This window comes from Ruditapes philippinarum, unplaced genomic scaffold (genome assembly GCF_026571515.1).
Source record: "Ruditapes philippinarum isolate M1 unplaced genomic scaffold, ASM2657151v2 ctg21703_1_1_1_1, whole genome shotgun sequence".
NCBI lineage: Eukaryota > Metazoa > Mollusca > Bivalvia > Venerida > Veneridae > Ruditapes > Ruditapes philippinarum.
The window spans coordinates 1-12,354 of NW_026858707.1; the positions used below are offsets into that span (position 1 = coordinate 1).

General features: G+C 34.6%; 1 protein-coding gene across 1 annotated transcript; it reads left to right on the top strand.

Annotated features, from left to right (window-relative positions):
- Window positions 1-374: 374 nt before the first annotated feature.
- LOC132754009 (myotubularin-related protein 9-like) lies at window positions 375-9,639 on the top strand (the record flags this gene model as incomplete). The annotated part of the gene is made up of 9 exons (XM_060744598.1): window positions 375-534; window positions 2,352-2,503; window positions 3,043-3,171; window positions 4,044-4,200; window positions 4,955-5,059; window positions 5,333-5,458; window positions 6,338-6,440; window positions 8,530-8,668; window positions 9,487-9,639. Coding segments are annotated over 9 exons (1,209 nt in total), but the record flags the coding sequence as incomplete, so codon positions are not given.
- Window positions 9,640-12,354: the final 2,715 nt, after the last annotated feature.

Genomic DNA, 12,354 nt, shown 5'->3' on the forward strand with positions numbered 1-12,354 from the left:
TTAGATTACATGTAATTTATGTTTACTGTTGGATTTGATTGAAATATGGAAAATGTCAGATTATATTGAATAATGGGTAATTCATGTCAAGTTAGACTTTTAGGTAATGTCAGATTACACTGAATTACGGGTAAAGTCAAATAAAATCATTACAAGTGTTGGTAATTGTCAGCTTTATGTTAATCGTTTTACTTAATTTTTAGCAATGTTAGATTATTTAAAAAAGGAATTAATTGAAATGTCAGATGAGACTGAGATAGTCGGTACAACATTTCTATAGGATTCGTATATAGATTGATGTCTTAATGTATAAAAAAAACAATCACATTTCCATCCATTTATTAATTTATTTTTTCATTAACTATTAACAACAGCTGCTGCACACAAGTGTTGATAGTGTAGAGAAAAGGTTGATTGGATCAGGTGGTGTGATTTTTGATCGCTGCAAGGACTTTACCCTCCTATCTCTCGATATACCTTCAGCAGAGGACTGTATTAATGTTGCTAACTCGATAGAACAACTGTCCAATATAGGTAAGACTTACTTATATTAACTCAGACTTTTGTAACATTTGATGTAGGTCTGGACTAATAACATGTGTGTAAAATTTCAGATCATTAATTCACTCTGTTTTTCCAGATAATTTTTTTATTTTGGAAAATGGTAAACAAGAATGAAAAGCGTTGCGATGCTCAAAACAAGTTAAAAATAGGTGATAAAATGATCTATATGTTTAGTGCTTTATTATATTTTGCAGATTTTTCCATTTTAAGTGCATCACTTGATTGATCTATATAAGAATTCAAAATCTATGTTTTTAACCTCAGTGCAGCTCCTTTAAGTTTTATTATTTCAGCAAAGAATAACTAAATAAAATAAAGAATAACTACGGTGTCTCATTGTCATTGTTATTTATACTTGATTGTGGTGAAAGCTTGAAGCTTGAATTTCTCCCAAGTTCCCTTCCAAGAACAAACCAGTACTGGTGTCACATGAGGAAACATGATGGTGGCCAAAGTAGGGCTTGATCTCTTGGTTGAGAGGCAGATACTATAACCACTACCATTCCCCAAAATTTTTGACTCATACTTTATTATTCAGTAATACAGATTGTGTCAAGAGACTAAAGTCTCTAGTGGTTTCCAATGTAAATGCTGATTGTAGTCATTAGTTACTGTGCTGTGCTCTCTATGATAAGAAATTTGATTCAGGCAGCATGACTTGTATTGGAGAGAAAACTTCTCTTTGCTTAGGGACTTGAATCTTAGTAAAGACATAAGCTAGCATATGATTTAAATGATGAAAGATGATAGAAAGATGTATACCTGAGGACACATGTATGTATATCTGATGACACATGGAGGAAAAGTTTAGGACACATGGAGGGATAGCTGAGGACACATGGAGGGATGGATACCTAAGGACAAATAGAGTGATAGCTGAGGACACATTGAGGGATACCGAAGGACACATGGAATGATAGCTGAGGACACATGCATTGATACCTGAGGACACATGGAGGAAAAGTTGAGGACACATGGAGGGATAGCTGTGAACACATGGTGGGATACCTGAGCACAAATAGAGTGATAGCTGAGGACACATTGAGGGATACCTAAGGACACATGGAATGATAGCTGAGGACACATGGAGAGATAACTGTGGACACATGAAGGGATACCTGAGGACACATGGAGTGATACCTGAGGACACATTGAAGGATACCTGAGGACACATGGAGTGATACCTGAGGACACATGGAGTGATACCTGAGGACACATTGAAGGATACATGAGGACACATGGAGGGATACCTGAGGACACATGAAGGATACCTGAGGACACATGGAGTGATACCTGAGGACACATGGAGTGATACCTGAGGACACATTGAAGGATACCTGAGGACACATGGAGGGATACCTGAGGACACATGGAGAGATAACTGTGGACACATGAAGGGATACCTGAGGACACATGGAGTGATACCTGAGGACACATGGAGAGATAACTGTGGACACATGAAGGGATACCTGAGGACACATGGAGTGATACCTGAGGACACATGGAGTGATACCGGAGGACACATGGAGGGATACCTGAGGACAAATGGGGGAAACATGAGGACACATGAAGGGATACCTTAGGGCTTCTCTGTTGATAAAGTTGAAACATCAGCTTTAGACCTTGACTTACAGTCAAACAAAAAAGGAACACCAAAACTTTACTCATTCAGCCATACCATCATGGAAATATAAAGGTACAACATTAAATTGTTATATGTTTGTAAATATTCATGAGATTCATATAATTTTATCAAGTTTTCTAAATGATTTGATTAAATTTTGCAGATGATGTAACATTAAAGTATCCGTTTTTTTATCGCCCATCATTTGAAATTCTTGAGGATGGTTGGCAGGCTTTTAAACTTGAGTCAGAATGGAGCCGGTACAAGGAATGTGCTGAGGAGTGGAGAATTACAACAGTTAATTCTGATTATAAAGTATGTATACATTAATCTTCCATATAAGACAGGATTATCTACTGTTTACTCGGGTCATTTTGTTGTTTTGAATGAAGTTGTACAATAAATTCATATGCTACTTACTATAAGAAAAAAAGAAGGAAAAATGTAAAATATTAGTTTTTCAGAATTTTATGATTTATATGATATATGCAAGGAAAAGAATCAAACACTGGCCGTCATAACTCGAGGGAATATCTAGCTCTTGTGTAAATGTTTTTCTGAAACTTGTAATAGCCTCCTAACTGACGTAAACATTTACCCTCGAGGTGAATATTTTAGTCTGTAACGTCAGCCGATGTATTATTCTTACAATCTTTACCCTGATGGAACAGAAAGAAATTACAGTCTTTGCATGTAGCACATTTTAAAAAAAATATATATAGTGCCTGGCCAGCCTTGCTTTTGTTATTTTATAGGAAGCTATTCTGCTCATTGGCTCTACTTGGATGCCAACTTGTATCTGAATTCTTGGTGCTGAGAGGATTGTCTGATGTTCTCTCTCTTTGTTATTTCAGCTCTGTTTAACATATCCAAAGTCAATGTTTGTGCCAAAATCAATCACAGATGAAATGTTGGTGAAGATATCTCAGTTCCGGCAAGGTGGACGGTTTCCTGTGCTCAGTTATTACCACAGAGATAGCAAGGTCGGGTCTTTAATTTGACTAAAGACTGACTAAAATAATGAACACAATGACACTTTTGAAGTTGATGATTGGTAATTATTTGTGATACAACAATGTGATCAAAACCATGTCATGATAAATTGACATTTATTTGTGGTGAGGCAATGTAATCAAAGCCATGTTTTGGATAAATTGCGATACAGTCAACTTAAATTGCAATAATTACTGTAATAATACATTGATTGATATTAAAAAAAACATATAAAACTGATGTTTCTACTCAAAAACGAAATGCTAAACAACACCTTTATTTAAATGTGTTTGAAATGCCAATGTTCATTACACTGTTAAATGTTTATAAAAAAAAAAGAAAATAAAGATGTTTGTACATGTGCAAAGTATTTGAAGTTCTGTACAGTACAATCTCTGCACAGCAACACCCTTTAGGAAACAGATATATGTATTTTGGTTGTTGCTAAGGTGTGTTGCACAAGAGGAAAGAAATGATAGTCTTGTTGAAGAGATGTAATTGCTGGAAAGAGGGTACATTCACTCTGTAGAGGTTGCACTGTAACACATGATGGCATATTTTGATTGAATATTATAGAGAATATCGTGCAATGTTGGTTTCTTACCACAGTGTGTTTCGACGGAAGCTACATAGTAATAAACCCAGAACACTTTGCAACACTAATCAAGATGATAGACCGTAGCATTGTTGTTTTATATACATGCAATTTTCTCAAATTTTAATCAAAGAAAGCAATCAAGCTGTTTGATAAATCTTAATTAAGAATTTTTGACAGACTTCACTGCTGTCTATGGAATAAGTCAGATAAACCAAACCAGTAATTTTCAGCTTGATGGATAAAGTTAAAGGTTTCCACTTTCAGGCAGTGTTAATGCGGTGTAGTCAGCCACTAACAGGGACGAGTGGTAAAAGATGTAAAGAAGACGAGAGGCTAGTTAATGCTGTGCTCGGTATAGGGAAGCGTGGTTATATTATAGATACAAGATCGCAAGGCCTTGTGAAACAGGAACAGAAAACTGGTGAGTAAGATCATCGGAAATATAATAGCGTTATTATATTAAGAGTACCAATCTTGAACTTGGATTTTACTATGCTGCGATATGATGAGGCTCAGAAGTGCCATGTGTGATTTGTTCTAAGTAAATCCCTGATCAAATCCTACCTCTGTCAAGCTTTGAACATTCTTAAGCAAATGTTTGTTTGGAGACATCTTGATAATATTTCAATTTTTTTTTGCAATGGCAAGATAGGAACACCATTTGAATGTGTCTGATGTATTGAAGAAAATCAATATTCCCCTTTAATACTACATTTGTATTTTCTTAATATTTGACTATAGAATCTTACACAAGTTGCCATTTAAGACAAATTTAACAAAAAAGTTAACTAAATTGTTATGTATAACATTTTCTTGGACAAGTTTAATAAAATTTTATATTGTACTTGTATATGATTGACTACAAATATGAGATTCTTTTAATCACATGACTGAATACATTAAAATTAATGAACACAAAGCTTTATGATTTATGTGTGCTGTTTATCTGGTAAAATATACAAGCAAAAATGTTGTCATGGAATAAACATGAACATATTTAATAGAAAACAAGTTATGTGATGTGATAATTCTTATTATCACTGGTTGTTTGTTGAAGTTATTTAAATATCATGCATAAAGTATGATAATCAGATTGAACAGAAGTTAACAAAACTTCCCTTTTCCAGGATAGTGATAACTCTATAATTTGGAATGAATTGTTTATTTATTTAAAGGTGGAGGGTACGAGCCCGAGGCCCATTATTCTCAGTGGAAGAGAATCAATCAGTCAATAGAGAGGCGTCATGTCTTCCATGAGTCTGTCATCAAACTGAATGAAGGTAAAATAAACAATGCAGTGTTTCTTTTGTTTTTTTCTTTTTTAGATATGGCCGTGAAAGAGACCTGTATCTAATTGCTAAATATTGTTAGTTTTTGCAAAATGTTGTTGATGATTATTCAGAGTTAATAGTTTGTGTTCAGTCAAAACTATTTTCCCCCTATATACATTACTGCATAAAATTTTCCTTGATGGCTGGGTCCGGGTCCCAAAAGCGTAGATAATTTCTTTTATAAATGCTACAAAAAATTATTTTTTTGATCTCTATTTTCAGCATGTTCGGACACAGGGGCCAGCCAGGATAAATGGTTGTCTAAGCTAGAGTCCAGTAACTGGTTATCACATGTAAAGGATATCATCACATGTGCATGTCTCGTGGCCCAATGTATTGATAAAGACTGTAAGTACAAACAAGAAGTTGACATTAGAATTGGGTATCGCTACTGCAAAAGTATTTTGATATTATCATGATATCTTTGTTGTATCATGATACAGTATTATGATACATTTTGACAAAATGAATGCAGGTAGTAATGTTTAAGTCTTTGTAAGTATATATTCATCTGTTCTATATGTGTTTAATCTGCTTTACCATTTTAAAGACTACGATCTTGACAAGAGCAAACTTAAAATCTTAAAATGAGTATTCATGCATCATTCATCTGGCTTCAAGTATGTTATAAAGTAACAAACAACTTGCAAAATTTATCACTGATATAGATACCTTAAACTTATGTCGCATTTATGTTTTGTGAGAGCAATTAATTTATAATGGCAATTTTTCAACTTATCAAATAATGTTGGACCGTCTCTATTTAATATCACCTATTTAACATAGGATTGACTTGTCTTTGTGTAAGTAGCGATAATAACATGTCCATGTCACTGGCAGAATGTCATGGGGATCTTATTGTAATGTCGTTGACTTCAAATCACTTGCCCCTCAAACCGCTGTGGGTTCTAATCCCGACAGGGACTTTGGAATCTTTCATGCTAGCTTATGCAACGTCAGTGGTTCTACACAGGTGCCCATTTGGCCTGAAATAATTCACGGAGGGGCACCTGAGGTCTTCCTCCACCTGTAAAGCTGGAATGTCGCCAAATGACCTATACTGTGTCGGTGGGACTTAAAACCTTATCAAACATACAAACTTATTGTAAGTGCAGTCTTACCAGATAATGTACTGTTGCCTGCTATATTGTAGCTTCTGAAGAGCTTAGCCTCTGTTTAATAAGGAAAACTTTTTATCATTCTGTTTATAGTTTGTTCTATTTTTAGCCGCATGTGTGTTGGTACATGGGTCAGAAGGTTTAGACACGACACTACAAGTTACGTCGTTAGCACAGCTTCTTCTTGACCATGATTGTAGAACTTTTACAGGGTAATATTTTATGTTATATAAACAACTGTTTATGTAATATAAAACATCTGATCAAAGGTCATACAGTTTCACTGGTATGATATAACATATACACACTTTTTAACCTACCTGAATAAAAAGTGGTCATGTTCATTGGATGAAATGCATATACATGTTTTATATTTATATATAAATTGCTCAAGTTGTTACATGAATGTATTGACTTAAAATTCATATGCCTGTCATAACAGCATATCAGTAACTTAGTGAGTAGTTCCTACTCCAGGAAAAATAAAATGCTTGGTTTTGTTTCCATTTTCTCAAAAAATATATGAAAACAAAGTGTACTGGCATGCGAGCAGTTCCCGTACAGAAGCAGTACCCGTATTTTTCATTTAAACGCTTGATTTTTACTTGCATTCTTCAAAAATTCATTTCAAATCAAGCAGATACATAAACGAGACAAAATCTAATTGTCAGTTCGGCAGTACGTATATAAAGTCTCATTTTAAATCACTTTCACCTGTGCGTCGTCAAAACGTGACCTTGTTTTCTCTGGGGGATTCCGTCCTTGCGCGCATGCGCAAAAATACTTACACGTGAGGCTTGTTAAAGGATTTTCCACTAATACCACCTGTTTACAAATAAGTAGGCAATGATATGAAAAATTGATTAATTATCAGAATGTTGACCAATATTACTATAAATAATAATTTTATGGCTTTGATGCGTAAAATATCATGCATACAAGCATGTTACTGCATATGAATGTGTTGGGGTAACGGTACCGGGTAATAGATACCCGCGTTTAATCTACGCTCTATTTCCTGAATTACATCTATTTATCTCTTAGATAATGGTCTGTTCAACAATTGTAAATGAAAAATAGGTCCGATATAATAAAATTGTATAATTATAATGGGTTAGATTTTATGTACGGGAACTACTTCTCTTCATACAAAATAATGGATAATTTCGGTACGCCATATGAGGCCTCATAAGTAAGGGTTATTCTATGTTTAGAACATGATGGAATTTCCATGATTTGTGTGACGAGCCGAATATTGATGTGTAACATTCAAATATTGGTGAGTGAGCGTAATAAAAAATAATGATTAAGTAACTATGATTTTTGTACGGGAACTGCTCGCATGCCAGTACTGTTTAAATAGATTGAATCATTCTTGTTGACTTGTAGATTTTTTGCCCCAGGTAACCTTTTTGGTATTTTTTATTTCTCAAAAACTATCAAAAATATTTACTTTAAATTTAGGAATTTCAAATTTGGAATGCATTTCTAAAGGGCAGATAATCCTTAAAGTTTTTTGTGTTTAATTACCCCATTTTAATATCTATACTTTCCTAATTTTATCAACAAACACCTGAGAAATTCACTTCAAACTTGAGTCTGTTGTATACATGGATAATAAATAGTTTATCTTGCTGGTTTTATTTCACCCATTTATGACAGATATGCTGAATTTTATATAGAGCCACCTATGGGGAAGGGAAAAACCATGGATTGGGAATAAAACTTACTCATGAGAAACATTACTTTAAATGCCTACCCTATTGCTAAGGATTTACTGAATGCAGGGTCTTGCATCAGTATACTCATTAAAATCCTTTTTTTTTTGGATGCACAATTATCAAGCTCTTGCACCCAAGTTGATGCATAACAAATATGCTGCTGGCTTTATAAATCTAGCTGCTTAACATTAAGAAAAGTTCAAATTCTTCGCAGTACACACATTTTTGTTGTATAAGATATAATAAGTGCATACTTGAGTGAAGTAAGGAGATGAACTCCTGAAATTAGTTGTTGGACACCATGAATTATTGACTGAACCCCAGTGTCAGTGGTTGGACCCCTTTTATTACAAAATCTACTTCTAAAGGACACCTGAAAAATAAAAGTAATGTAAATCCCTGAATTGCCAATTATTGCTTAACCCCAACTGAGCACAATATTTGTTAATTACTGCTAATGACACTATAGCATTTTCCTAATGCTTTAGGCATTTAAGTTAATGAACTGAAGAGTTATTTTGATATTTTTCCCCTTTGATTATATGTTTGTTATGGGTAATAACACTGATTTCTTTTACAGATTTGAAGCCTTGATTGAAAGAGAATGGCTTCAGGCTGGACATCCCTTTGCTGACCGATGTGCTAAGTCTGCTAATGCAATAACTAAATATAGACAAGAGTCTCCTGTCTTCTTGCTATTTTTAGATTGTGTATGGCAGGTGAGTGTGCTATATTAAGATGTGTAAAGATTGTGTTGGGCAAAGGAGTATGCTATATTAAGATGTCTATAGATAATGCTAAATTTAGATGTGTAAATATTGTGTTTGGCGGGGGTATGTATTATATTTAGAAGTGTAAGGCTTGTGTTTGGTTGGGTATTATGTACAACTGTATAGGGCACTCAGATTATGATTATGAGAATGGGCTTATTTTCTCTGCAGTCTAGATGGAATAATAGTGTACAGTGCTGAAGGTTGAATTTCAACTTTGACTTAGCATAATTTTGTATATTTAGTTTGCAATTTGGCCTTTCAAAAACCTAGTAATGGCACTCTTCATATTAAATAGGGGCCTCCATGCTTGGATGGTTAAGGTCTGCAACTTCAAGCCACTGGTCTGGTATGTCTTGGTCATGGATTCGAATCCTGTCAGGAACTTTGGATTCTTCTATGTGAGGAAGCTATCCAGCTAGCTTACGAAAGGATGTTAGTTCAATTCAGGTGCCTGCTTGTGCCTTAAATATTTCACTAAGGGGCACCTTAGGTTTTCCTCCACTAGTAAAGTTGGAAAGTTGCCATATGACCTATATAGTGTCAGTGTGATTTAAATCTAACAATAAGGAAATAACTTATGAAATCACTGTACTATGTCTGTTAGAATGAATGGACCTCTTATTGTAATATTAGCCGGTGATTTTGTCATTTAGAACTCTTAGAGACATTTCTCCTTGATGACAAATATACATGTAAATGTTAAATAGGAAACTTAAGGTGATCTTTGCAATACTTAAGAATAAAATGACTTGTTTATTGTTTAGATCTGGCAACAGTTTCCATGTTCTTTTGAGTTCAGTGAAGATTTTCTTATACTTCTGTTTGAGCATGCATACTCATCCCAGTTTGGTAAGTTCAGTGATTTATTATCATATGAAATTATAATTGAATTACATTGTTAGTATTTTATCAAATTAGGTTCCAGGTTATGTAAGCTTACAACCTGTTTAAGATAAAATATGCTCATATTTGACATTAAAAAATATTGATAATTTCTACACAGTAAATATATACTTAACATGTTTAGACTTCACACTATGTAGATATGTTTTAAATTCTACACACTATAGGTGGTCAAAGTTTGAATATATAGTGTCATTAAAAAGACTGGCAGTTTTTTTATGCCCCCGCCATGTAATGGCCGGGGCATATAGTGTTACCCTGTTCCGTCCTTCCGTCATTATCAGTTTCCGTTCATTATCTTAAGAATGGTTGCACACATTCAACTCAAATTTGATATGTGGATATGTCATGAGAAAATACAGGTCAAGTTTAAATTTGGTCATGGTTCGATGATTTTTGGCAGAGTTATGCCCCTTTTTCTTTGAAAATAATATGAAATTTCAGTTTCGGTTCCTTATCTCCCAAACGGTACAACACATTCAACTCAAACTTGACATATGGATATGTCATGAGAAAATACAGGTCAAGTTCGAATTTGGTCATGGTTCGATGACTTTTGGCAGAGTTATGCCCCTTTTACTTTGAAAATAATATAAAATGTTCAGTTTCCGTTCATTATCTCCCCAACGGTACAACATATTCAACTCAAACTTGACATATGGATATGTCATGAGAAAATACAGGTCAAGTTCGAATTTGGTCATGGTTCGATGATTTTTGGCAGAGTTATGCCCCTTTTACTTTGAAAATAATATGAAATTTTCAGTTTCCGTTCATTATCTCCCCAAAGGTACAACACATTCAACTAAAACTTGACATATGGATGCGTCAAAAGAATGCGCAGGTTAAGTTCAAATTTGGTCATGGTTCAATGATTTTTGGCAGAGTTATGCCCCTTTCACTTTGAAAGTAATATGAAATTTTCAGTTTCCGTTCATTATCTCCCCAATGGTACAACACATTCAACTCAAATTGGACATATGGATATGTTTTTGGAATGCCCAGGCCAAGTTCGAGTTTGGTCATAGTTCAATGATTTTTGGCAGAGTAATGCCCCTTTCACTTTGAAAATAATATGAAATTTACAGTTTCTGTTCATTATCTACCCAACAGTGTTACATATGGATATGTCAAAGGAATGGGCAGGTCAAGTTGGAATATGGTCATGGTTTGATGATTTTTTGGCAGAGTTATGTCCCTTTCACTTTGAAAATAATATAGATACATCTTAGGAATAAGCAGTTTAAGTTTGAATTTGGTTGTAGTTCAATGATTTAAGACAAACTTACCTTTCCTGAATGTTGGAAAAATTTTGAACTTTCAGTTTCAGCACTCTTACTTTTAGCCATTATTTTGGCTACAAATATGCAATATGCTATTTTCTAAAGGTTAAGACTGGATAGTTTCAATGCCTTGAACATTGTATGAAAATTGTTTGTGTTAACATTGAAACGTTTTAAGGGCTTTGAACTTAAAATGAAAAAAATAATTAATGAACCATCTGAAATTTTGGCTGCATGCGGGGGCATCCGTGGCATGATGACACATTTCTAGTTTGTTTTTAGCTCACCTGTCACAAAGTGACAGGGTGAGCTTTTGTGATCGCTTTTCGTCCGGCGTCTGTCCGGCGTCCGTCCGTCGTCCGTCCGGCGTCCGTAAACTTTTGCTTCAAATGACATCTCCTCATAAACCACTAAGCCAATTTCATCCAAACTTCACAGGAATGTTCCTTTGGTGGTCACCTTTAAAAATTGTTCAAAGAATTTAATTCCATGCAGAAATCTGGTTGCAATGGCAACCGAAAGAAAAAACTTTAAATATCTTCTTTTAAAGAACCCAAAGAGCTAGAGCTTAGATATTTGGCATGAAACATCTTCTAATGAGTGTCTACCAAGTTTGTTCAAATAAAAGCCCTGGGGTCAAAATTGGCCCCGACCCAGGGGGTCATTGATTTTCCCTATATGCATATAGTAAAAACTTAAAAAATCTTCTTTTAAAGAACCCAAAGAGCTAGAGCTAAGATATTTAGTATGAAACATCTTCTAGTGAGTGTCTACCAAGTTTGTTCAAATAAAAGCCCTGGGGTCAAAATTGGCCCCGCGCCAGGGGGGTCATTGATTTTCCCTATATGCATATAGTAAAAACTTTTAAAAAATCTTCTTTTAAAGATCTCAAAGAGCTAGAGCTATGATATTTAGCATGAAACATGTTCTAATGGGTGTCTACTAAGTTTGTTCAAATAAAAGCCCTGGGGTCAAAATTGGCCCCGCCCCGGGGGTCATTGATTATCCTTATATGTGTATAGCAAAAACTTAAAAAACCTTCTTTGAAAAAATCCAAAATAGCTAGAGTTTAGATATTAAGCATGAAACATCTTCTAGTGAGTGTCTACAAAGTTTGTTCAAATTAAAGCCCTGGGGTCAAAATTGGCCCCGCCTCGGGGGTCATTGATTTCCTTATATGTGTATAGCAAATACTTAAAAAATCTTCTTTGAAAAAACCCAAATAGCTAGAGTTTAGATATTAAGCATGAAACATCTTCTAATAAGTGTCTACAAAGTTTGTTTAAATAAAAGCCCTGGGGTCAAAACTGGCCCCGCCCCAGGGGTGTCATTGTTTTTAACTACATGTATATGTCTATATGTGTATAGTAAAAACTTAAAAAATCTTTTTTTAAAAAACCCAATGAGCTAGAGCTTAGGTGTTTAGCATGAAACATCTTCTTATGG